At 45.0% G+C, this 24,872-nt stretch overlaps 1 protein-coding gene across 1 annotated transcript; it reads left to right on the plus strand.

The window, feature by feature from the left end:
• The first annotated feature begins 2,000 nt into the window (after positions 1 to 2,000).
• LOC115391009 (NLR family CARD domain-containing protein 3-like) lies at positions 2,001 to 24,872 on the plus strand. Its single transcript, XM_030095092.1, has 4 exons — positions 2,001 to 2,054; positions 20,606 to 22,397; positions 24,435 to 24,608; positions 24,692 to 24,872. The coding sequence occupies exons 1-4, from the start codon at positions 2,018 to 2,020 to the stop codon at positions 24,870 to 24,872; spliced, it is 2,184 nt and encodes a 727-aa protein (XP_029950952.1). The 5' UTR covers positions 2,001 to 2,017.

Genomic DNA, 24,872 nt, shown 5'->3' on the forward strand with positions numbered 1-24,872 from the left:
CCTCAACAATTTCCCTTTTTAACTCCTGCTTCCATGTCTCCCCCTGCTGTTGAGGTCTAGGGTGGTTCGGCTCTCTTACAGCAGCACATGTTGCTTCAGGCCATCTTGGGGGCATTTCTTCTTCCAGGAGGAGGGCTTCCTGAAGCAGTGCATTGAAGGTAGTTTGGGGTGCTAGACGTACCTCTCTTTTTAGTGCTCGGAGCAAGGTGCCATCCTCAAGGCCAAGCATGAACTGGTCCCTCAAGTGAACGTCAGTAGGCGCTTCACCCTCACCCTGTTGCTGGAGCTTACGATAAAGTTCCTTCAAGCGCAGGGCGTAAGCTTGAACGGACTGGCCCGGCTTCTGTACACAACCAAAAAATTGAGAACGTAAAACAGATATTGGAACCTCCTTTACATATAGTCCATCTAGAACTGTAAAGATTTTTGTTGCTCGATCACGCTCATCATCAGCCAGCACATTAATCTTTCGCTTTGGCAGCCCAGACAAACCACCGATCAAAATCCTAACTTTTTGGGGTTCGGTTAAATGATTTGTTTCTAACAGACCTTGCATTTGCTCCTTCCATTCCAAATACTTCAAACTGCCATCTTCACCTTCAAACTTAGGCACCCATGGGGCCCCCGGATAAATTGGCATCATCATTGCGAATTAAAAGAAATAAATAATTAAAAAAATAAATCAAACCAGTAAAAACAGTTTTTTTAAAATTGCTTAAGAAAAAAAAATAAAAGCTGGTTAAAACACTGCTCACAAACCTGTGATCCTGCCGACAACGCCAGAAAATCTGTGGCCGAGGGGGTTACAAATAAGTTAACTTAAAGTTGTTTCGACAACGCCACCTAGTGGAGGGACTAGGACCCGTTAAACCAAGGCTCTGACCCAGGGGTGAGCAGTGCAATAACAACAAGCTTAAAATTGCAGTGTAATTTATTGCAAAAAAAAAGATAACGTTTACAGATAAAGTTCAATTAAAAATAGGGTTAGTCCTCCAAAAGAATTAAAAATAAACAAAAACACAGCTGTCGTCAATCCCTGAGGGGCCTGCTCCAGGTCCTCTAATCGTTGCGCTGGTTAAACTTCGTGTGGACCTCCGCCGGGACGTCGGTTTGAGCCCCCCTGGATCGTCGGCCAGTGACTCCTACTCCCGCTTCCCCTGGACGGTCCGGTCGCACCAGCAGCGACCCCCTGCAGGCAGACGCAACACGGCCAGAAAGAGCCCACGGCTGTCGATCCCCCACAGCCGAGGCTGCACCGCCCCGGTAGCACCCCCCCTCTCAACAGCGGCTACTCACAGGCAAGGCAGGGATCAGACCCTGCCGCTGTTGGAGCTGCGTGCTGGGTGCTGGCGGCCCTCTTGGTGTTGTCCCACTCACTGCCTCGCTCCTCCTGTGCAGCGTGGACTGGCCTCCGTCCCCTCTGCTGTGCCTCGCTGCTCCACACCTGCCCTGCTTAAATGTTGGGATCCCTCCCTCCCACACTGCAGCCCTGATTAGTCCGATTGGCTTCAGGTGTGCTCATGTTCGCCTCTGAAGACTGCAGGTAGTGGGGATGGCCTCACTTAAAAAAAATGTCCACAGCAACCAATAAAATCACAGCAAAAACATGCAAATAAAACAAACAAAACACAATAAAAGAGGTCCATAGTCCCACACATAGCTTTAGCAATAACTGTAGTGATAAATGTAGAAGTAATCTTAGCAGTAACAGCGGTGTCAGTATGAATGGAGGCTTTAGTCAGAACAGTCGTGGCAACAGCAACAGCATCAGGAGTGTTCTTGGCAGCATCTGAACCCTTTTTTCATTTCCAGCTCAAAGTCAACTCCAGATGTTTCTCTGTTCCAGATGCTGGAGGACAACATGGTGACTTTCATGAAGGAGGAGCTGAAGAAGATGAAGAAGCTCCTGATTCCAGATTACCCAGCACGCTCAGAGAGTGAGAGAGAGGATGAGGATGAAGAGCAGAGGAGCAGCAGAGAGTCATTAGTGAGGATCACGCTGGACTTCCTGAGGAGGATGAAGCAGGAGGAGCTGGCTCAGCGTCTGTGGAGCAGTAAGAGGATTTGATCTCATCAAACACTGAAATGTTTTCAGCTCCAGCAGAAAGCAGCAGAAACAGAGTCCATCCAAAGAACACAGCTCATTTCCAGCTCTCACACACACAGTGGGAAACAGGCAGGAAGTCCAGAACAAGCAGCACCAAGAGAGATCCTGAACTCTGCTCTTCATGTTATGCAAACATCCATCATCCCAATAATCACTTCAGTTTGATCTGTTGCTGTTGAAGAAAATCCATCCTCAGCTGTCATTTGGAGCGGGGTTGTTTACTAGGGATGAGCGAGTACACCACTATTTGTATCTGTATCTGTATCTGTATCTGTTTACCCATCCAAATTATCTGTATCCGCATCTGTACTTGGATGGGGCGTGGTCTAAACCGGAAGTGGGCGTGGTTTAACTGGAAACGGGCAGGGGCAGAAATTGGTGCACTATTTTAAGTCTGAAATTGATATGGATTGCTCAGAAGTTGCTATATTGATTCTTAATTTGAAAACTATTTACAGAACAGTCTCAATGATACAATGTACAGATTTTTGTTTTTTTTATTTTAGTCAAAACATGAATATTTTTAAAGTAATATAAATTATTATTTATTCACACAAAAGCCTCAGAAATAAAATTTGAATATTTTTGGTCACAATAGTAAAGGAACTATTTACAGAAAAAGTATTTTTTTATTGAGCCAGAACATGAATATTTTAATTGTATGAATGCCTCCCCCCATGATCCCCACCGGAATCTCCCCGGCATCCAGGGAAACCTCTCATCCCCCCCTGCTGAGCTTCCTGGTCATGTCCGCGGCTGCAGCGCCAGGACGTGACCGGGACGTGGACCTCGGTCCAGTTATCATCTCTCTCCCACAGATCACAGCCTCCCAGTGGAGCACAAGCCCAAATTATTATGAAAAAGAAGAGAAATAAGGGGAAAAAAAAAAACGCGAGGGAAAACGAAACTTAAAAACCCCCGAAAAAAACCCCCGAGCGTGCACAATCGCCCGACGCTTCGACCTTATAAGGTTTTCCTCAAGCACAATGCAGCTACAAATAAATAAAATACCGCATTTTTAATTTATCAGCTCCGACTGGCTTCTCTGACAAGGATCCTGTCGTCTCGGTGGAGCAGGAGCAGAATGAAGGACCAATGAGGATCTCCCATCAGCACGAGGACGAATAATGACAGGCAAAGCTCGGGCTGCACTCGGATTCGGAAAAAATGCATTATCCGTAATGAGTACTCGTTTAAAACGAGTATTCGGCTCATCCCTATTGTTTACCACCAGGAAAACTACAGAGGGATCATTTGATGATACCTACCTATACCTGTGAGAGCTGAAGAGGGTTGATCCGATCCCCCCGCCATGGAATGCAGTCTGACCAGTAACTCGTTATTCTAATATTGTGTTGGCCTCTTGCTGCTCTCACCCTGCTAGCTGCCTCCACTGTTTCACAAACAACCCTACTGTGTTGCATATTTGCTGCCTGTGCATTTTGCCGAGTTCATATGGTGTGGCGGCCTGTTTGCGAAGACAGCTTTCCTTTTCAATCTTCTTTGCCATCACATGAGGCTCAGCCAACTCACTGGCAAGCCGCAACTGTGATCCTGTGTTTGTATGTGTGTGTGTAAACTATAGATGTGTGTAAACCATTGATGTGATGTGTGTGTGTATGTGTGTGTGTGTGTGTGTGTGTGTGTGTGTGTGTGTGTGTGTGTGCACTCAATAGTATTTGAGTTTGCTGTGGTAGGCTGTGTAGCGTTCTCTCCTGCCTGCAGGGGGACTCAGCAGGACCTGCACCACAATTGGGTCTCTCTTCTCAGACCTCTCTGGGCTCAGACCTGCATTTCCTGGCTGGTCTGGGCTTCTTGCCGGTGGTCATCAAGTGTTCTAGCTGATGTTTGCCTATCTGGCCATCCGGCCTGACTTGGGTCGTGATTGTGCGGTGCCCTTTTGGCTGGTTGGCCCTCCTCAACCTCCACCTCAACCTCCACCTCAACCTCCACCTCCTCCTCCTCCTCCTCCTCCTCCTCCTCCTCCCAGTGGCGTAGCTGGGAGGTATTCCACATGGGTTTTCATGTCAAAGGGGCCCGCATGTTTGGCATGCCGCATTGCACACAAGAATAGAGGACAGAAAAAAAGCCAAAAAAGTGCATCAACAATGAACCACGACAAAATTGTAATGAGCACCTTGTTTCATTGCCAACAACAAGAGAAAGATAAATGATAAGAAAATAAAATGACAATAAAATAACTTCAGGTAAACTGTACATTTAACAGTTAACATTCCTGTAAACTGTAAAATAAAAAAATGTAAAATACTGAATACAACCTCTCATTACTGCCACTACTTGAGCTGTATGGGAAACACTCATAATTGCAAAAATATAGCCCATTACATGTGGACCATTATTGTTTACAACCACTTTTTCTCGGTTTAAAAATAGTCGTTAATCTCCATTTATATGAGTGAAATCGCTGCGTTTGTGGTTAAATTGGACAGAAAATTTGCATTTAGGAATATGTCGTATTTGTGCAGTCCAGACTTAGATGACGTGGTGCCATGTCGCTGCAGTAGACAGTGCATGTTTACCTGCATTCCTACATGCTACATGCTGTCCTGGCCGACCACCCGGATCTTTTCTGCCCCAATGGATTGGCAGGGGTATCCCCCCCTCTTAATATGCAACATAATACAGTGGCCCAATCTGACGTCACGTTACACTAACCTGCTGCTGAAGACAGGGGCGTTTCTAGACCCCCTGGGGGCCCTAGGCAAGAGGCCTCTCAGGCCCAGAATTATCAATCAATCAATCAATCAATTTATTTTTGTACAGCCCAGTATCACAACAACAGTTGCCTCAGAGGCTTCAAGATGTTACATTGGTTGGTAAAAATAAAAACAGTGAATAAGCATAATGTTAATATGTCAAATTCAGTAACGAGACAAAACGAAGCAACCACCGCCTTAGACCCTCACATCCGGCAAGAACAAACTCCAGAAACCCAGTGGGAAAAGAAATCTTGGGGAGAACCACAGTATGGAGGGATCCCTCTCCCAGGGACGGACAGCTTTGGCAACAGCTAGCATGAGACAATAAGAAGTAAAGCCTAGGACTATGTTGAGGACAGTCCGTTGGACGGTCCAGCACAAGAACCACGGATCCCAGAAGTAGAACCGAAGCCAGTCCGCGGGCAGGACCGACAGGAGTGTCCTCCCGGTCCGGACGGAGCTTGTTCATAGGCCCTCGTGATAGTGGAGTCAGCAACTGAAACTGGAGAAGACTCCCCCTCGAAGGGGGGGACAGCAGGTGAAAAGCAATGAACGGACTAAAGGGAATAACATTCAGACATTAGAGGATAGGGCTCAGTGCACTGTACTTCCCACAGCAGCTTTTAATAATGATGGTTTAGAGCAGTGGTTCTCAATGTTTTTATTTTACGCCCCCCTTGGCAAGAAGAAAGCAATTGGCCCCCCCCCGGCGCAACTACAAATAATAGCATTTGTCTATAAAACTGTTATAGGTACACCTCTGCATAACATCCTTGTTAACATCTTTATTAACATTGTTTATTAGTCTGTAAAAGAAAAGATTTTAAGTGCATCAATTTGCCTGAAATTCAAAAAATAATAATATCCTTGTTTAAACTGTGAACATTTTGACAGACTTATTGCACCATTTGCTGCTGGAAAATAAAATTAAACAAAATCAATAAATAATAAATTCAAATTCACTTCAGCAACATTAACTCAGGAGCACAATATATAAAACACTTTAACCTACAAAACAAAAACCAATAAAACAGTTTGTGCTGATTTTTTTTTTTAATCAAAATGAGGAAGCCAGGATTAATGGCTACAATGAGCAGGTTCTGCAGAGCACAGCTTCTCAGAGGAGGTTTGGCTTCACAGAGGTCAGATGCTGCTAAAGGAAGCAGAATGCCCACAGCCCTCTGCCCTGAGAGTGGATCCTGCCTCTCCACACTCAGAATTCTCTCTTGACTCACTGTCTTCGTCTCTCTCCGCCTTTCTTTTCATCCCTGTTAAAAATGTCTTCATGTTGTCTCAGGGTTTGTGTACTGTGCTTCACATCGCAGCTCGTTGAAATAAAAACCTACACCGTAGAGACTCTGACAGTGAGAGCGCCACTGTCAACTACTGGAGTGGATGTGCAATTACACTTTATTTTAGTCGGCGGAAAAAAAGCACGTTCCCCACGGTCACACGCGCCCCCTCGGGCATCGCACTGCGCCCCCCCAGGGGGGTGCGCCCCACAGTTTGAGAACCACTGGTTTAGAATCCCTAGCTGACCTGATCACAGGCTGCATCGAAGAGAAACGTCTTGAGCCTAACCTTAAATGTGGAGACTGTGTCTGCCTCTTTGACACCACTTGGAAGCTGGTTCCATAAAAACGGTGCCTGATAGCTAAAGGCTCTTCCACCTAGTGTCCATTTAGAGACTCTAGGAGTCACCAGTAACCCTGCATTTTGAGAGCGGAGTGCTCTGATTGGTTGATAAGGCGTTAAAGCATCTTGGAGATAGGTCGGAGCCTTCCCATTTAGGATTTTGTAAGTGAGGAGAAGGATTTTAAATCTAACTCTAAACTCGACAGGAAGCCAGTGAAGAGATTTTAGAACGGGAGTAATGTGTTCACGTCTTCTAGTTCCAGTTAATAATCTGGAGGCTGCATTTTGAACCAACTGAAAGTTTTTTAATGCACTTTTTGAGCAGGCTGCAAGAAGGGAGTTGCAGTAGTCCAATCTAGTAGAAACAAATGCATCGCTTCTTATTTTAGCTATGTTGCGCAAGTGGAAATATGCTGTTTTACAAGCCAGGTTGATGTGTGCTGTAAAGGAGATATCCTGATCAAATAAGACCCCGAGGTTCCTGACAGTAGAGGAGGAGCATACACTGACGTTATCTAAGGTGATAATCTGTTCAGATCAGGCGCCAACCTCCGCTCATAAAACATGAAGATAATGCGGAAGTGCAAAAAAGCTGTAATTCCGGAGGGATTCCAGCAGGGGGCGATGATACTGGTTTCAAAAAGAGCCCCGGTCTCATTGGAACTCATTCAAAAATGCCGATTTTCAAAGTGCAAATAAACATATAAAGCGCCCGGTTTCAGGACATGTTTTGGTCTCTATCACTAGTTTCTAGAACCTGCTGCTTCACCAGACTCTGATTTTCACATAAATCATCTGTTGATTTTATATTATGAGCTAAAGTTTTGCATAAATCGTCCTATCACAGCGCCTCCTCTGTCCACGTGATGCGGTCACGGGACGGGCGGGATTACAGTTTTTCACAATTGCTAAGACACATTTCTTGAAACCTCCATCCATTTTCTCAAAACCTTAAACACAAATCCAAAAATAATAATAATAATAATACATTTTATTTGTAATGCGCTTTACATTTCAAAAGAAATCTCAAAGTGCTACAGAACAAGATTAAAAACAATTCTCAGGCAGAAATACAAAGATCAGAAAAAAAAAAAAATGTTAAACATAACATGTTAAACATATTAAAACTTCAAGTCAAGACCAAGATGGAGAAGACAATGGATTTAATAGGCCTTTTGAAACAATAAAGTCTTTAGGCCTTTTTTAAAGGTTTCCACCCTTAGTGGGGCCCTCAGCGTCTCAGGGAGAGCATTCCACAGCCGAGGGGCCGCTGCCTGGAGGCCCCGCCTCCCATGGTGGAGAGTTTAGTCCTGGGTTGTTGGAGGCAGTAGGTGGAAGAGGAGGAGGAGCGGAGACTTCGTGTGGCGGTATGGGGTGTAAGTAGTTCGCGGAGGTAGGACGGGGCAGTTCCATGTAGGCACTGGTGAGTGAGGAGACAGACTTTGTAGTGGATTCTGTATTTGATTGGCAGCCAGTGGAGAGTTTTGAGTATCGGTGTGATATGATCGAATTTGCGCCTCCTCGTCAAGATCCGGGCAGCACAGTTGTGAATGTGCTGCAGCTTTTGCAGATTCTTGGCAGGGATCCCGACGAGGAGGGCATTGCAGTAATCCAGCCTGGAGGAGATGAAGGCATGGACCAGCCTCTCAGCGTCTGGTTGGGAGAGGGAGGGGCGGAGTTTGGCGATGTTTTTGAGGTGGAAGAAAGAGATTTTACAGAGGTGGTTTATGTGGGTTTCAAGAGTGAGCTGAGGGTCAAAGATGACTCCAAGATTTTTAACAGAGGATGACAGGGAAATGTTACGACCAAAAATGGGAATACTGCTGAGGGGGAGGGACCGAGTTTGATGTGTGGTCCCAACCAAGATGGCTTCTGTTTTGTTGCTGTTTAATTGAAGAAAGTTTTCAGACATCCATGCCCTTATCTCCTCCAGGCAGACACAGAGAGCTGGTGGTAGAGCTGAGGGGAGTGCGGAGTCCATTTTTATGTATAACTGAGTGTCGTTGGCGTAGCAGTGAAATGAGACATTATGTTTTTGAATGATATGACCAAGGGGAAGCATGTATATGGAAAAGAGGGTTGGACCGAGAACTGAACCTTGTGGTACACCACAGCTTACAGAATGGGGGAAAGACTTGGATTTGCCGAGTTGCACATATTCTATTCTGTCCGTGAGGTAGGATTGGAACCATTTGAAAGTGGTTCCAGTGATACTGATCACTGATTGGAGGCGATGGAGCAGAATGGTGTGATCGACGGTATCGAAGGCAGCTGACAAGTCCAGTAACAGGAGGAGGGATGGTGAGCCCTGGTCCGCAGCCATGAGTAGATCGTTCATGACGCGGACCAGAGCTGTCTCTGTGCTGTGTGCAGATCGGAAACCAGATTGAAATTTTTCATATAAGTGATGGCTATGAAGATGGGAATGTAGTTGGGCTGCAACCACCTTTTCTAGTACCTTGGAGAGGAAAGGTAAATTTGAAATAGGACTGTAGTGAGCAAGGATTTCGGGGTCGAGAGAGGGCTTTTTCAGATGGGGGCGGATGACTGCTGTTTTGAGAGCTGGGGGGACCTGACCGGACTGGAGAGACTGGTTAATGATTTCTGTGATTAGTGGACTAATGGCCGCAATGTTGGATTTCAGTAGGGAGGTAGGCAAGGGGTCCAGAGGGCATGTGGAGGGTTTCATGTTTTTTATGATCCTCTCCAACTCTGAATGAGTGATGTTTGAGAAAATGGCGAATGAGTGTAGTGGCATAGGGAGAGTGGTATCAGAGAGGGGTGAGGCTGTAGTAGGGATGTTAGACCGGATTGAGGCTACCTTATTGGTGAAGAAGTCCATGAATCTGTTGCACTGATCGGTGCTGACATCGGTGTGTGTGTGAGAGGGAGGTTTGATCAGTGAATTGATTGTTGAGAACAACTGTTTAGAGTTAGGCTGAATCCCATTTCACCCCTTAGCCCTTCCCCTTGGCCCTTCCCCTTAGCCCTCCGCCTATGAAACGGAGTGCTAAGGGGTAGGGGAGAAAGTCAACCCCTCCGAATTGGGACACCCCTCCGACAATCGCGTACGTCATCAGTAGTCGCCGCTGCCGATGACGTAGGCAGATGCGACAATTATCTGCCGAAGAAGAATGTTTTTCTTACATTTTAAAACTTTATTAATTGACAAAATACTGACATTTATGAACGTCTTTCGTTGCGGACGCCGCCATTTTGCCGATCTTGGAAGGCTTTCTGAGAAATCTGTCATCCAGTGGCGCCGGTGGCGAGGGGCGCTTGTTTTGATCGCCTGGACCGTCAGTGGCGGGTGGGGTTAGTTCACTTCCGCATTGGCGGGGGCGCTCGTTTCCCACCCGCGCATTCCAGGCGGGCCATGTTGAAGAAACCAGTTTATTGAAAATAATCGTCTATCTGTTGTGTTTGGAATGCGCCTGGAATGCGCGGGTGTGGAAACGATCACTCCCGTCAATGCGGAAGTGAATTCACCCCGCCCGCCAGGCATGACCTAGGCTGAAAGAACAAGCGCCCCTCGCCATCGGCCGATACCCCTCCGTTTGGAGTGGGCCTCTCGAGAATCTCCTTTTGGAGGGGTGACTGGCCCTCTTTCTTGGCCCTACCCCTCCGTCATAATGACAATTGGGACACTCCTACCCCTCCACGTGAACGCGCAAAACGAGGGGTAGGGCCAAGGGGAAGGGCTAAGGGGTGAAATGGGATTCAGCCTTACTGGTGCTGTTTGAGATTTTATAAGAGAGATATTGAGACCTGGCTGTGTTTAGTGCTCTAGAATATGATTGTTGATGCTCGCGGTAGGCCTGTTTATGCACATGTAAACCACTGGAGACATATCTTCGTTCCAGGGCACGGCCAGCTGTTTTCATTTTGCGCAGCTCTGGGGTGTACCATGGGGCAGATCGGGAGAAAGTAACTGTTTTAGTCTTTAGGGGTGCATGTGACTCAAGGATGTTATGAAGATTTAAGTTATAGTGGTCAACAGAACCATTAACTGATGGGAACTGCGTGACTGGTGAGATTTCCTGTATGTCGTGGTTGAAGAGTGTCGTGTCTATTTCTTTTAAGTTTCTGAACCGGATTTGCCGTCTTGTTTTTGGGTGGGAACCTGCTAGGGGCAGTTCCAGAGAGATGGCCTTATGGTCTGACATTCCCAGGTCGAAGACTTGCAAGTTTGTGATTGCAGGGACAGCGTCGGTTATTACAAGATCGAGTATATGACCTTTTGCGTGAGTGGGTACTGTGACATGCTGGGAGAGATGCAGATAGTCCAGGAGTTCAAGGAATTCTGCAGCAGGGCGATTTGTAGGACAGTCAACATGCAGATTGACATCTCCCATTATAAGTGTATTTTGTGATGTTGCACAAATTGATGTGAGAAGCTCTTGTAGTTCATTTATAAATCCAGGACGTTTTTGGAGGGCGGTAAATGAGGACAAATGTTAGTGTTGCACACTATCCACACTACATTCACAAAAACCTCAGACATTTCTGTCAAAATCGAATTATCACCTCAAAACCAGTTCTTCTTGTGATCAAAACCACACTCTGCGTTCAGATCTCACACACAGCAGGTAAAAACATCTTCACCTCAGATCATTCATTAGACTCCACATGAAATCACTGAGGACACAGCAGCAGTCCACACTCTGAAACCTGCTGGGTTATTTTCCCAACCCATTTCCTGGGTAGCCCTAGATTTTGTGCAGATTGGGTCACTTTTACCCCAAATTAGATGAATTGTGTCGACCCAGCAGAGTGAATTGATCATTTAAACAAAATCACCATTTTGAACACTCCTGCAACTCCTTCTCCTTCTTGCATCTGGAGACTTCTGGCAACAAACGCAACAGAAAACTGGAGTCCTGAGTTCTCACAGAAGATTATTGCAATGGCTAAGAAGGAAAAGACATATGACATCCCTCTCCTTATACTTGTGTGGCTGTGGCTCAGTTGGTAGAGTGGTTGTCCAGCAGTTGTGAGGTTGTTAGTTCAAATCTTTTCCTCTACATGTCAATGAACTGCACTGAACCCCAGCTGGCTTCCAGTGGAGGGTTTGACAGCCTTGCATGGCAGAGGGCACGTGTTTCTGAATTCTGAGGGTTTACATTTTTACTGTAAAGTAACCTTCTCAGACCCGCTGATAAATCCTGACCCAGCATCAGGGTCAAAGCTTCAACCCAAACAGCTGGGTAGAAATAACCCAGCATTGGCTCGGTCCCTTTTGGGCCCAGCGCTGGGTCAGCAATTCCACCCAATGTGGGTTATTTTTACAGTAACCCAGCAGTTTTCAGAGTGTGTAGTGCACAGAAAATTTTTATTTTACGTATTTGAAATGCATTTAGAAAAAAAAAGCATCCAAGTCAAAGTGATATCTAAATTCTCTGTCATAACAAAAAATAAATACGAAACAAACAAAACCAAAGCAGACTCCTGCATGATCCCGGTCCTGGAGGTTCAGTCTCCAGCATCTTGTCTTTGTGCACACTTGGTCTGATCACATCTTTAGAAATATGTGTGTTCAGTTTTGAGTTGTTGTGTGTAAAGGATGACAGTTGTGTTGGAGTTGTGTTCACATTTTGCTGCCAGTGATTACAATTTTGCAAAAATGTTGTGAAATGTGTTTAGTGACTGAGAATGTGTCTAAGGTTTTGCAAAAAAGAGCAGATCGGTTTTGAAAATTGAGCACAGGACCTGAACAGTGTTTAAGTTTTTGCCAAAAGAGTGTTTGATTCAAAAAATGAGTTTAGGCCCCTGAGAGTTTGGTTCAGGCAGTGGGGTTTAGTGTTTTAGCAATTGTGAAAAACTGTAATCACATTTACATCCGGTTTCAAATATTTAATGTGGAGACGTCCTGCTGGACTCAGTAAAGTCTTCAGAATGGCGGTTGGGAACTCAATGGGTGACGTCACGAAAGGTCTGTCCATTTATTTACTGTCTATGGTTCAGATAGACACTCTCTCAGTTTATGGGGGCCTAGTATAATGACCTCTGTTTTGCCTGGATTAAGACGGAGATAGTTCGTAGTCATCCAGGTTTTAATTTCTCTGATACAGTCACTGAGTCTGTCTATTTGATTAGTTTGATCAGGATTCATAGATAAATACAATTGTGTGTCATCTGCATAGCAATGAAAATTGATATCGTGACTTCTAATTATGTTCCCTAAAGGAAGCATTTATAACAGAAATATAACAGAAATAAAATTGGCCCGAGCACGGACCCTTGAGGAACCCCACGGTGAGGACTGTTGGTTAACGTGAACAAATTGGTACCTATTAGATAAATAGGATTTGAACCAGCAGAGGGCTTTTCCTCTGATGCCGACCTCACATTCTAACCTCTGCAGGAGAATATTGTGGTCGATTGTATCAAAAGCTGCACTGAGGTCTAAGAGAACCAGGATTGAGACTAGACCTGCGTCAGCCGCCAATAGCAAGTCATTAGTGACTTTAACTAACGCAGTCTCAGTGCTGTGATAAGCTCTATATCCTGACTGAAATTTCTCAAATAAACTATTGCCCTGTAGGTGGCGGTAAAGCTGTTTAACCACAACTTTTTCCAGGACTTTTGAAATAAAAGGCAGATTTGATATCGGTCTGTAGTTAGCTAGAATATCAGGATCGAGATTAGGTTTTTTCAGCAGTGGTTTGATTACTGCAAATTTAAATGACTGTGGCACATAGCCAATTTCTAGAGATGTATTTATTATAGTTATGATCGTATTTAAAATAACTGGAAGAATATCTTTGAAAAGCTTAGTTGGAATTGGATCTAGGAGACAGGTCGAAGTTTTAGAAGACATTACAATCGAAGTAATCTCAGCCCCATCTACTGATGAGAAACTATGTAGTATTTCAGGTATTTCAGGTGGAGGCAGTGGCTGGATTCCCTGAGCTTGATCTGAGGAAAGCGCTTCACTGATTTTACCTCTAATGGTTATGATTTTATCATTAAAGAATTTAAGAAAGTCATGGCAGTTTAAAGATTCTGGGATTACTGGTTCCACTGCAGTATGACTGTTTGTCAGTCTGGCTACAGTGTTGAACAGAAACTGAGGGTTATTTTTGTTTATTTCTATTAAACAAGAGTAATATAATGTCTTGGCTTTAAAATAGGGTTGCCAACTCCCAGAGATTGAAATAAGGAACACCTCTTGCGGGCAGCTGAAAGAAACTGGGTTTTTGGGGGGTCAAAAACGCATATATAACAGCATTTTACCACAGTTATACCTATTACAGACTATAAAAACACATTAGGCGACTGCATTACACCTACAGTAGCAAGATTGTAATAACTCATGATCAGTTTGATCAGTTTGTATTTGAGGCCTACAGTGAGACAGTTATCATTCCAGTATCATCACCATCATGGACAGCAGCTCTCAGCCACTGACCGGACGGTGGAGCAGCTCAGCAGCTCCTTCAGAGGAGACTGAGACCCTCAGAGCAGGAAGGAGCTACCACAGGCCTCTCATCCCCACCGCTGTCAGACTGTACAGTTCTACTGTGTAGAATATGTGCAATAATCCTGGACATTATAATATCCTGCACCCCCCCTTAAGAAATTCAGCAACACTTTGTCATCCATTCACTCTGCTGTATCCATTCACTCTGCTAAAACATATTGTACATATTATATCATACTGTATAATTATATATTGCATCATATATTGCATATTGTATTGTATATATATTAAATATATATATATATATATATATATATATATATATATATATATATATATATATATATATATATATATATATATATATACATATCCTGTTATATTTTTAAGATTCAGGTAGTACATACAGTTAAATCTTCATTGTCTTTAGCTTCTATTGTCAATCCTAGTATGATTTTCACTGTAACTTGTTAATTATTGCACCATTCATTACTTTTGCACCCTGCTGTAATGTGCAAATGTCTCCACTGTGAGATTAATAAAGTCTTCTATTCCTATTCTATTCTATATTTATTGCTAAATGTGCAAAATAACATCAAACAGCTGCTGTCTCTTCTGGATTTTAACATGTTATTTTTTTTTATTTTCAATTTAAAAAGTGCAAAATCAAAACTGAAAAACCTTCTGAACAGAAAAACCAACAAGGTTCCGTTTCTAAACTGAAAACACTCCACAGTCTGCAGCAGCAGACAAATCAATGAACTAAACATGATATATCTGATATGGATACGGCACAAACTGACATGTCTCTGGAAGCCATGCTGCGCTGCGTTAATGTTTTGATTTCCTTCTTCCCATGCGCTCTGTGACCAAACTGACTACTGGCCAATGAGCTGCCGTAGCCTCCTAGGAACGGTCTTTTTTTGACCAATGAGATGTGTTGTCAAGCCATGTTTGTCAGCTCATTGGCCACAGAACGTCAGAGAGCCGGTGAACAATTTACCGTAAGTTTTCAAAGAAAAGCGCAAGTTCCATTGCTCACGTTTTGACTCTCACAAAAATACGGAACAAAGTGCGTTCCTTTTCAGCTCAATACGGAACGCACACTTTTACATCCAAATACGGAACGATTCCGTTTTTCAAGGAACGGTTGGCAACTCTACTTTAAAAAGAGTTTGTTTATAGCTTAGCAAGCTACATTTCCAAGCCTTCAGAGATTGTTCCGATTTAGATTTACGCCACAGTCTTTCTAATTGCTGAGTTTTTCGTTTGAGAACACGGGTTTCAGAATGAAACCATGGAGCAACGCGCCTGGGTCGATTGGTTTTCAGCTGCAACGGAGCCACTACGTCAAGGGCAGATTTTAGTGAGTGCATAGCACTGTCAACAAACTGATCACTATTATCACCACTGGTCAATAAGCTCATTTCTGTGAGTTCACTAGATAATGCAGCAAATGCAGGCTGGATCAATTCTTTGTACCGAGCCACAGATTTTTCAGATAATGTCCGTATCAGCTGAATTTTATCTTTTTGAGCAGAGTAGGCTTCAATCAAAACCTGAAAAGTAATCAAAAAATGGTGTGAGAGTATGGGGTTCTGAGGGAGAACATTTAGGTCACTGACTTCTATCCCATATGTTAAGACCAAATCCAGGGTGTGCTTGTGACTATGAGTGGATTCATCAACATTTTGAGTGAAACCGATACTATCTAATACTGCAATAAACGCATTACTCAAACTGTCACCAATTATGATGAATGAAGTAAAGGACGACCGATCAGAAAAGACATACTTTATTAAATAACAAACAAAATAATGATTAATAATATAACTTAACAGAATGCAAACTTTACACACAGCATATAAACGCCACAAACACAACTGAAATGTGTAAAACTTTAAGTATGATGAAAACCAAGCATAACAACAACAAACAAACAACTGAAGTGGAAAATAAGAACTGTGACACTTTGGTGTTATATCTGTCGTCTACTTGTAGTGAAAGTTTTTTTTTTCTTGAAACTGCTGTCTGTGGCCTTGGCTTCTGCAAATGCAGCCACTACATCTTCCATATCTAAGGACCTCCGAACATCTCTCTCTATGGAAACCAGTGCTGGTCCTGTGAGCCTCTCCTGGCACATGGCTGACGTCAAATACGGTTTGATGAGCTTCAGAGCAGAAAAGCTCTTCTCACCAGAGGCAGCAGAGACAGGAGGAGTCAAGAGGAGACGCAGTGGAATGCTTGGACTGCTGTATAGATCCAGAAGGTTCTCACTGTAATCGTAGTTTAAGATGTCACTTGGGCAGCGGGAGGCATAGTCAGGGACAGTGTCAACAGCAGAAATGATCTCCAGCTCCAAGTCTTCAGCATCAATGTCATGCATTGCTTGCTCCAAGTTTTTGCAACTTGAATGAAGCTTGCCACTCTGTATCACCTGTGGCATATTTTTCTTTGAAAACAGGAAACTGTAGAGGACATACACATCTTCCACTTCAGAGAATCTGTCATTCAACTCCGTTTTGAAGGACTCTTCTGGACTGGACTGGGTTTCTGGGGCTCACTCATGCTGAAAGGGTTTTGCTGGTTTTTTCTGCCTTTTTGCTGGAAGCTCCATTTTAATTCTAACTTTTGTATAATGTAACACACATAGCTTACACATTCTCACTTACCACTATCATGTTTCTTTTCCATCCTCTTCTTGTTTTTTTGTTTTCTTTTCTCTTAGCGTGTCCTGAACTTTGTACATTTCGTCCGTTGCGTAATGTGATGCATAGCTATCATAGTGGAGGAATCTCCAGATCAGCTGAAACCTGTTCCTTGGCACGGTCTGCCTGAAACAGGATATGGCCTCCACCTCATCCACACTCCAGTACAGCTCAAGGTTTGGCTTTTTTATGTATCCACTGAAGAAACTCAGTCCAAAGAATGTTTTTAGCTCTGGCGCCGACACTGGTTTCCAGACCTTGCCTCTACTGTGTGGCTGAGTGTCAGGATGGGCCTGGCAAAACTGATGGGCATACAGGCTGGACTGTTGCGCAATGTGCTGGAGCAGCTCGTCTGTGAGGAACAGCTCCAGGAAGTCATTTAGCAAGTCAGACTCTGCAGCAGCACTCTGGGGTTCAGGGGTTGCAGTGAAGGGAAACTTCTTTGGCTGCCAGTCCTCTTCATGCCAACCAGAATCTTTCCCACCATGTCTGCTCCACTGGCTCCAGGCTCTGTAGAATTATTTACAACTATCATATATTTTTTAAATTACTGCAGATGATATGGTGATAGAATATAATAGAATGGAATACTGTATTAGCCTGAATATAGGACGACTCTGATTATAAGACGACTATTTTTCAAATATCAATTTGTGAAAATAAAAATATGTTGAAGACAATAAGGTTACTCATAAAACAACTTTTTATTCTAAAATTATTCTCGGAAAACTCACAACAGAGATAACATTTCATGTGATTTAAGATCAAGAAATATTACTGCAGTATTAAATAAAAAACTATATTGTCTTTCTTAAACTCTGAGGCTGTGACTCAGTGAATAAGCAACAAATAAGAACCTCAAAGGTTCAATAACTGCATTAATGATGTAAACAACTTTATAACCATCAAATTCAAGTTCTATTCACCTTCATGAGCATTAATAATTCAGTCTAATATATCTTGGCTGCTTGGCAGTAGTTTGCTGACTCTGCTATGTTGAACCACCAGTTTAAAGTTGGCATCAAACCTTCTCTGTTGTTGCTCACTGGTCTAGCATTCCAGGTCCTAATCCAGATGGTCACGTTCCTCCATTTTTCATCAGATCACTGTGACGCTTCGTTCTCTTCCTGGTCACCGGTACTTTGGCTCCATCTAGCGGCGCAGATGTGTAACGACAATCTCGTCCTCGATTATAGTACGACCCCATTTTGGAGAATACAGTTTCTGGAAAAAAATGTCCTATATTCGGGCCAATTCGGTACATTACAAGTCCCAAAGTATTGTTATGATCTGTTACTGTAATAGATCATTAGAGTATGAATTCACTTTGCAATAAAAATAAAAAACACACACGCACAAACGGTAACACAGAAAATACAGCACTGTGACGTCTTTACCAGCACTCCCAGAGTGACTGTCTTGTTCGACTCGGCTGGATTCCCACAGATGTGGGCATGAGTCCGAGTCAGGTTCAGAGTCGTCCCACTCTGAACTGCTTCCGCGGTTGGGCTCCCGTGCGGTGCTACGTGGCGCAACAGTGCTAACCACAGGCTCGCTGCTACGGTCACCTGCGTTTTGTGGGCCATCACTCACATTTTCTTCTACGCCACCCTGATTTGTTGGTATCACGACACTTCTTCCTGCAGATCCACTACCAGACAAACCGTGCCAGTGTCAGCTGCTTGGTTTTTTTTCCCCGCTTCATGTCACCATAAGCTTCACCATGCTGCTCCCTGCACCTGCAGCTCACTGATACCCGTCTTCTTCGGAGCTGCACATCTGCCGCTGTCGGTTGGAGGAAAAAGTGTTGCCCCCCACTGGGGCAGAAATACTTTGCCTTCAGTTCTGATATTCACACACAAACAAAAAAACAAAACAAAACAAAAAAAAAAGAAAAAGACATCAGTCGACGTCTTTGGCAGTCAACATTACTTCTTGAAAAGACATCTTTGGCAGTCAGTGAGTTCAGGGCCATCTGGTCTCTGTATGATTGAAGCAGGAGTCTGGTCTGTAATGCTGGCAGGAAGTCAGACCTGTTCCCGGTGCATGTTGGACTCCGGCAGGGCTTCCCTTGGTCATCAGTTCTGTTCATAATTTTTAAGGACAGAATTTCTCGTGCAGCCAGGGCGGAGGGGGTCTGGTTTGGGGACCACAGGATTTCATGGATTTCATGCACGGGGGTCGTTTGCAGCAAAGTGTGACGCAACAGGGATGAGGATCAGTGCCTCCACATCCAAGGTCATGGTGCTCGACTGGAAAAAGGTAGCCTACTGGCTCTGCGTCAGCGGAGAGACCCTGGCCTACGTGGAGGAGCTCAAATATCTCTGGGTCTTGTTCATGATAGGAGGAGGATGGAAGTTAAGATTGACACGTGGATCGGTGCAGCATCTGCTGTAATGCAGACCACTGTGATGAAGAAGGAACTATACTGAAAAGCAGTTCTCTCAGTTTACCCATGAATCTTGGTTCCTACCCTCACCTGTGGTGAAGAACTCTGGGTCATGACCGGAAGGACAAGCTCTCATATACATGAGGCCTAAATAAGCTTCCTCCATAGCCTCCGTTCTCAAACTGAGCTCCCTCTAGCAGGGTTTCCCTCAGTGCTTTATAGGCCTGGCGGGCCGCCAGGCTTTACTTGCGTGAATACGAGGCTATCAGGTGGCTAATTAAGCAGCATAGCCGAAGCATCACCGGCATCTGCTAGCGTTAGCAACAAACAACGCTGCATGAGTGCGCTGCGTGTGTGTGTGAGAGAGAGAGAGAGAGAGAGAGAGAGAGAGAGAGAGGATGTAAGTGAGAGGGAGAGTTGCCCCTTTGTGTAACAGTTCTAGTGTTCTGCCTTTGCTAACTGTGGCTGACAGAGTTAAACAAAAACAAAAAGACCAAGACTATTAGAAATATACCTGCTTCCTGTGGGTGTTTTTTTTTTTCTTTCACTTTGGTCATAATGGTGGTACTTGGAAAGCCTAATTTTTTCTGAGGTGGTACTCGGTTTAAAAAGTTTGAGAAACACTGCTCCATAGGGTGGCTGGGTGCATCTTTAGAGCAAGAGGCAGGATCTCAATCACTAGGGAGGAGACATGAGTTGAGCCAGTGCTCCTCCACTTTGGAAAGGGCCAGCTGATTTGGTTCAGGCATCTATTCCAGATGTCCAATGGACGCTTCGCTGGGGAATTGTCCGCTGCATGTCCCAGGAGGCCCCGGGGAAGACCTGTGGCACGCTGGAAGGACTATGTCTCTTGTCTGGACATTGAAATTCTCCCTCGAAGGACCGGAGAAGGTGTCTTGGGACAGTGAAGTCTGAGCATGCTTGCTTAGGGTGCTTTCACACCAACAGCATTTGGTCCGCTTGAAGCAGACTAGAGACCCAAACTCCTGCAGGTTCGGTTCGTATGCGCTGGTGTGAAAGCAGACCAGTTAGTTTTGGTCCGGGACAAAGAACCGCACCGAGACCTCCTCGAGGAGGCGGTCCTGGTGCGGTCTCGGCGCGGTCCGCTCTTGGTGTGAACGTTGACCAGCCTCGGTCCTGTCCGCTCTGTTGTGGAGAAGGCTTTTTGGTCGGCGGAGGCTTCCGTAGCAAGCCTCGCGGCACATCACGTCACACATGCTGGCCAATCAGGGTTCACTTCCATCACCCAAAACACACTATTGTGTGAACAGCGCCACCAAGAGGCAGGAAAGTCATAGTGGATAGTTCATCTGCAAAAACAAGTGGTGTGAATGAACCGAACTAGTTGACAGCTGCAACATTTATGAATAATTTATGTCCAAACCAAACCACTCTAGCGGACTAGTAGGTATGAAAGCACCCTTAGACTCCTGCCCCAAACCCCACATATGCAACAGAAAATGAATGAACAAATGGACACATGCATGACATCAGAGGGTGTTTGGTCTCCGCTGAGGAATTGGATTGATCTGATCTAGGAAAAATATCTCCACTAATAGACTTTCATTTTCACATTCAATGTCAAATTCACTCAGCTTATTCTGGCTTTCGTCTTCTTTTCAGGAGCTTTTGCTGGAGTCTGCCAAAAGAAGCTGAAATGCAGTCTGGAGAAGAGGTTCCAGTGTGTGTTTGAGGGGGTCGCTAAACAAGGAGAGTCCACCCTCCTGAACCAGATCTACACAGAGCTCCACATCACAGAGGGAGGGGCTGCAGAGGTCAACCAGGAACATGAGGTCAGACAGATTGAAGCAGCATCCAGGACAGCAGACAGAGCAGGAACAAGCATCAGACCAGGAGACATCTTTGAAGCCTCACCTGGAAGATCTCAACCAATCAGAACAGTGCTGACAAAGGGAGTGGCTGGCATTGGGAAAACAGTCCTGACTCAGAAGTTCACTCTGGACTGGGCTGAAGACAAAGACAACCAGGACATCCACCTCACATTTCCATTCACCTTCAGAGAGCTGAATGTGCTGAAGGAGAAGAAGTTCAGCTTGGTGGGACTTGTTCATCACTTCTTCACTGACACAAAACAAGAAGGAATGTACAGCTTTGAAGACCTCCAGGTGGTCTTCATCTTGGACGGTCTGGATGAGTGTCGACTCCCTCTGGACTTCCAGAACACTGAGTTCCTGACTGAAGTTACAGAGTCCACCTCAGTGGATGTTCTGCTGACAAACCTCATCAGGGGGAAACTGCTTCCCTCTGCTCGCCTCTGGATCACCACACGACCTGCAGCAGCCAATCAGATCCCTGCTGACTGTGTGGACAGGGTGACAGAGGTCCGAGGGTTCACCGACCCCCAGAAGGAGGAGTACTTCAGGAGGAGGTTCAGAGGGCAACAGGCCAGCAAGATCATCTCCCACATCAAGACCTCCCGAAGCCTCCACATCATGTGCCACATCCCGGTCTTCTGCTGGATCACTGCTACAGTTCTGGAGGAGGTGTTGAGGAGCAGAGAGGGAGGAGAGCTGCCCAAGACCCTGACTCAGATGTACATCCACCACCTGGTGGTCCAGGCCAAAGTCAAGACGGTCAAGTATGGTGGAGGAGCTGCCACAGATCCACACTGGAGTCCAGAGAGCAGGGAGATGATAGAGTCTCTGGAAAAACTGGCTTTTGAGGAGCTGCAGAAAGGAAACCTGATCTTCTATGAACCCGACCTGACAGAGTGTGGCATCGATCTCACAGCAGCCTCAGTGTACTCAGGAATGTTCACACAGATCTTTAGAGAGGAGAGCGGCCTGTACCAGGACAAGGTGTTCTGCTTCATCCATCTGAGCCTTCAGGAGTTTCTGGCTGCTCTTCATGTCCATCAGACCTTCATCAAGTCTGGAATCAACCTGCTGGAAGAGAAACAAACAACCATTCAACAATCTCCACAACAGCCTCAGCTCCACCATCTCCATCAGAGAGCAGTGGACAAGGCCTTGAAGAGTCCAAATGGACACCTGGACTTGTTCCTCCGCTTCCTCCTGGGTCTTTCACTGGAGACCAATCAGAGTCTCCTTCGAGGTCTGCTGACACAGACAGGAAGTAGCTCACAGTCCAATCAGGAAACAGTCCAGTACATCAAGGAGAAGCTGAGTGAGAGTCTGTCTGCAGAGAGAAGCATCAATCTGTTCCACTGTCTGAATGAACTGAATGATGGTTCTCTGGTGGAGGAGATCCAACAGTCCCTGAGATCAGGAAGTCTGTCCACAGATGAACTGTCTCCTGCTCAGTGGTCAGCTCTGGTCTTCATCTTACTGTCATCAGAAGAAGATCTGAAGGAGTTTGACCTGAAGAAATACTCTGCTTCAGAGGAGGCTCTTCTGAAGCTGCTGCCAGTCGTCAAAGCCTCCAACAAAGCTCTGTACGTACTTCAGGAACAAATGTGGACCAAACTATGGGCTCAGTATTATTGTTTTGCCAGGACAGAAAAAAAAAACTCTGCCCAAAAACAAGATTTTCATTTGTGAAAACATACAGAACTTTCTTTGCAAACATCCTGTTTGCAGATGCAGAAGTACAAAACTCCCTTTAAGACTCTGAATTGCTGTTGTGAATTTTGTCCTCGTCTTTATACCTCTATCTGATAAGATGTTAAGAAACTGAACAGGTCAATCAGGAAGTAGATGTTGTTCCACCCCCTGGAGACTCTTAATAAACACATCATAGAAAATTACATAAAGGCTCCTTTTCACTGTTTTGATTTACAATTACCAAACCAGAAACAGGGGACAATTCATTTCATGTTTTAAGTCATGCTGAAACTCTCCTCCCCTTGAAGAGTCTGCTGCAGTGTGGGAGGACAGAAAGACAAACTGGACGCTTCAATTTCACAAGGACAAAGTTCTCAACTGTAACTTCAGAGTCTTTCACGTAGTTAAGTGTTTTTATCTGTGAACAGGATCTTTGCAAAGGAACGTCTACTTTCTTTTTTATTTCACAAATGCAAATCATTTTTAAAGCGAGGGTTGGCGATCTGAATGAGGTATATTTTTTAAAATACTGGTTAAAATGATCTTTATGACCCGATGGGAAGCAATTCATAGCGTGTTCTTATAAAGTAGTTTGGAAAATATCCACTATCTACAGCAGGAGTAAAACGGGAAAAACAGCAACCAATAGTCTTGCCAGGACACCTTGGTTGTAAACCAATCAAATCCCTTTGCTGTTCGACCTGCCCCCTGCGCGTACATGTCAATGGCGTGCACTGACCCTGGTTCAGTGCGGCGTAGAAGGACGGAGCGTCGTTGCAGAATGGCGGAGAAGAATGTTGGGGGTTTACTTACCGGTGAGTGCCCCATAACTTGGCGTAGTGCAAATAAAGAAAAACAAAGAAACGAAGCGCTGAGGACAGGTTACGCCAGGAACGCACTGGACGCGGAAGTGCCGCTCGCCGCCAACGTCTCCGCGCAGGCACTTGGCTGTTCGTATTGGAGGCGTATCTGCTGCCTGCGCTCTCCGCGCTGGTCACACATCGACCATACTGGATCCGTCTGCTCTAGGTTTTTACATTTAAAGAGCATTTTAAACATGGGTAAGGCGCTCTCGGCACTCACGGCTCGCATGAAAAATATAACGAAGTGGAGCGGGCGCACTCTCCTGCACGTTGTGTGCGGGCAGTCAGATAGGTTAACATGGGAGGCGATCAGAAACTCCGTGAGTGGCGCTTCCGCATCCAGTGTGTTCCAACAGCGGTGCTCGTGCATGTAGCTCCTCCAATGGGGTGGGAGCTGGGCGGAGCTAGGCGGAGCGTTGGGGAGATGCTACATTCATGCTATATGCTAGTTTTCCAAGATCGCCGACCCTAGCTTTAAAACCATGAAAATTATTTTCTAACATTTCAAAAACGTGAATTTTTCTGACTTTTATTCAGCATGATGGCAAAACAGAATGTACAAATCCAAACTGTGATATTATTAGCAATCATTAATTTACCTCTGCTAAATATTTATGTCTTAATATTAAACCCATAAAATTCTGTCCATGCCTTCCATTGATGTGGTTTTCATTGTTGGTTCTTCTCCAGGCTGAGCAGCTGTGGTCTGTCAGAGAGAAGCTGTGGAGCTCTGTCCTCAGTTCTCAGCTCTCAGTCCTCCAGTCTCACACATCTGGACCTGAGTCACAACTGTCCAGGAGACTCAGGACTGGAACTTCTTTCAGCTGCAGTGGAGGATCCACACTGCTCACTGAAAACTTTCAGGTTCTAACATAATTGTTAAATAATTCTCAAATAATAAATTACATGCAATTAATAATTAATTGTCTGCATAATAAATAATTTAATAAATAATCTTCAAATAATAATTTGACTTTTTTGTGCAGGATGGCAAAACACAGTGTACCCATTCAATTCTGTCCATTATGTCCAGTCAGCTGGTTTTCATTGTTGGTTCTTCTCCAGGCTGAGCAGCTGTGGTCTGTCAGAGAGAAGCTGTGGAGCTCTGTCCTCAGTTCTCAGCTCTCAGTCCTCCAGTCTGACACATCTGGACCTGAGTAACAACGACCTGCAGGATTCAGGAGTGAAGCGTCTGTCTCTTGGACTGGAGAGTCCTCACTGTAAACTGGAAGCTCTCAGGTCAGGATCCAGCTGCTGCTTGATCATGTGGAGGATCTTCCTTCTTCCTTCTTGACTTGATGCAGCCATGTTTGTGTCTCCAGTCTGTCAGGGTGTCTGGTCTCAGAGGAAGGCTGTGCTTCTCTGGTCTCAGCTGTGAGAGCCGAGTCCTCCCATCTGAGAGAGCTGGACCTGAGCTACAACCATCCAGGAGACTCAGGAGTGAAGGAGCTGTCAGCGGCAGTGGAGGATCCACACTGCTCACTGGAGACTCTCAGGTTCTGA

This window comes from Salarias fasciatus, chromosome 6 (genome assembly GCF_902148845.1).
Source record: "Salarias fasciatus chromosome 6, fSalaFa1.1, whole genome shotgun sequence".
NCBI lineage: Eukaryota > Metazoa > Chordata > Actinopteri > Blenniiformes > Blenniidae > Salarias > Salarias fasciatus.

What these genes read in the sequence shown, in the direction of transcription:
- LOC115391009 (XM_030095092.1), top strand. Translation starts at nt 2,018, where the DNA reads ATGAAGCAGGAGGAGCTGGCTCAGCGTCTGTGGAGCA. An exon ending in AAAGCCTCCAACAAAGCTCT is followed by an intron (nt 22,398 to 24,434) that starts GTACGTACTTCA and finishes GTTCTTCTCCAG; the next exon opens with GCTGAGCAGCTGTGGTCTGT. An exon ending in TGTAAACTGGAAGCTCTCAG is followed by an intron (nt 24,609 to 24,691) that starts GTCAGGATCCAG and finishes TTGTGTCTCCAG; the next exon opens with TCTGTCAGGGTGTCTGGTCT.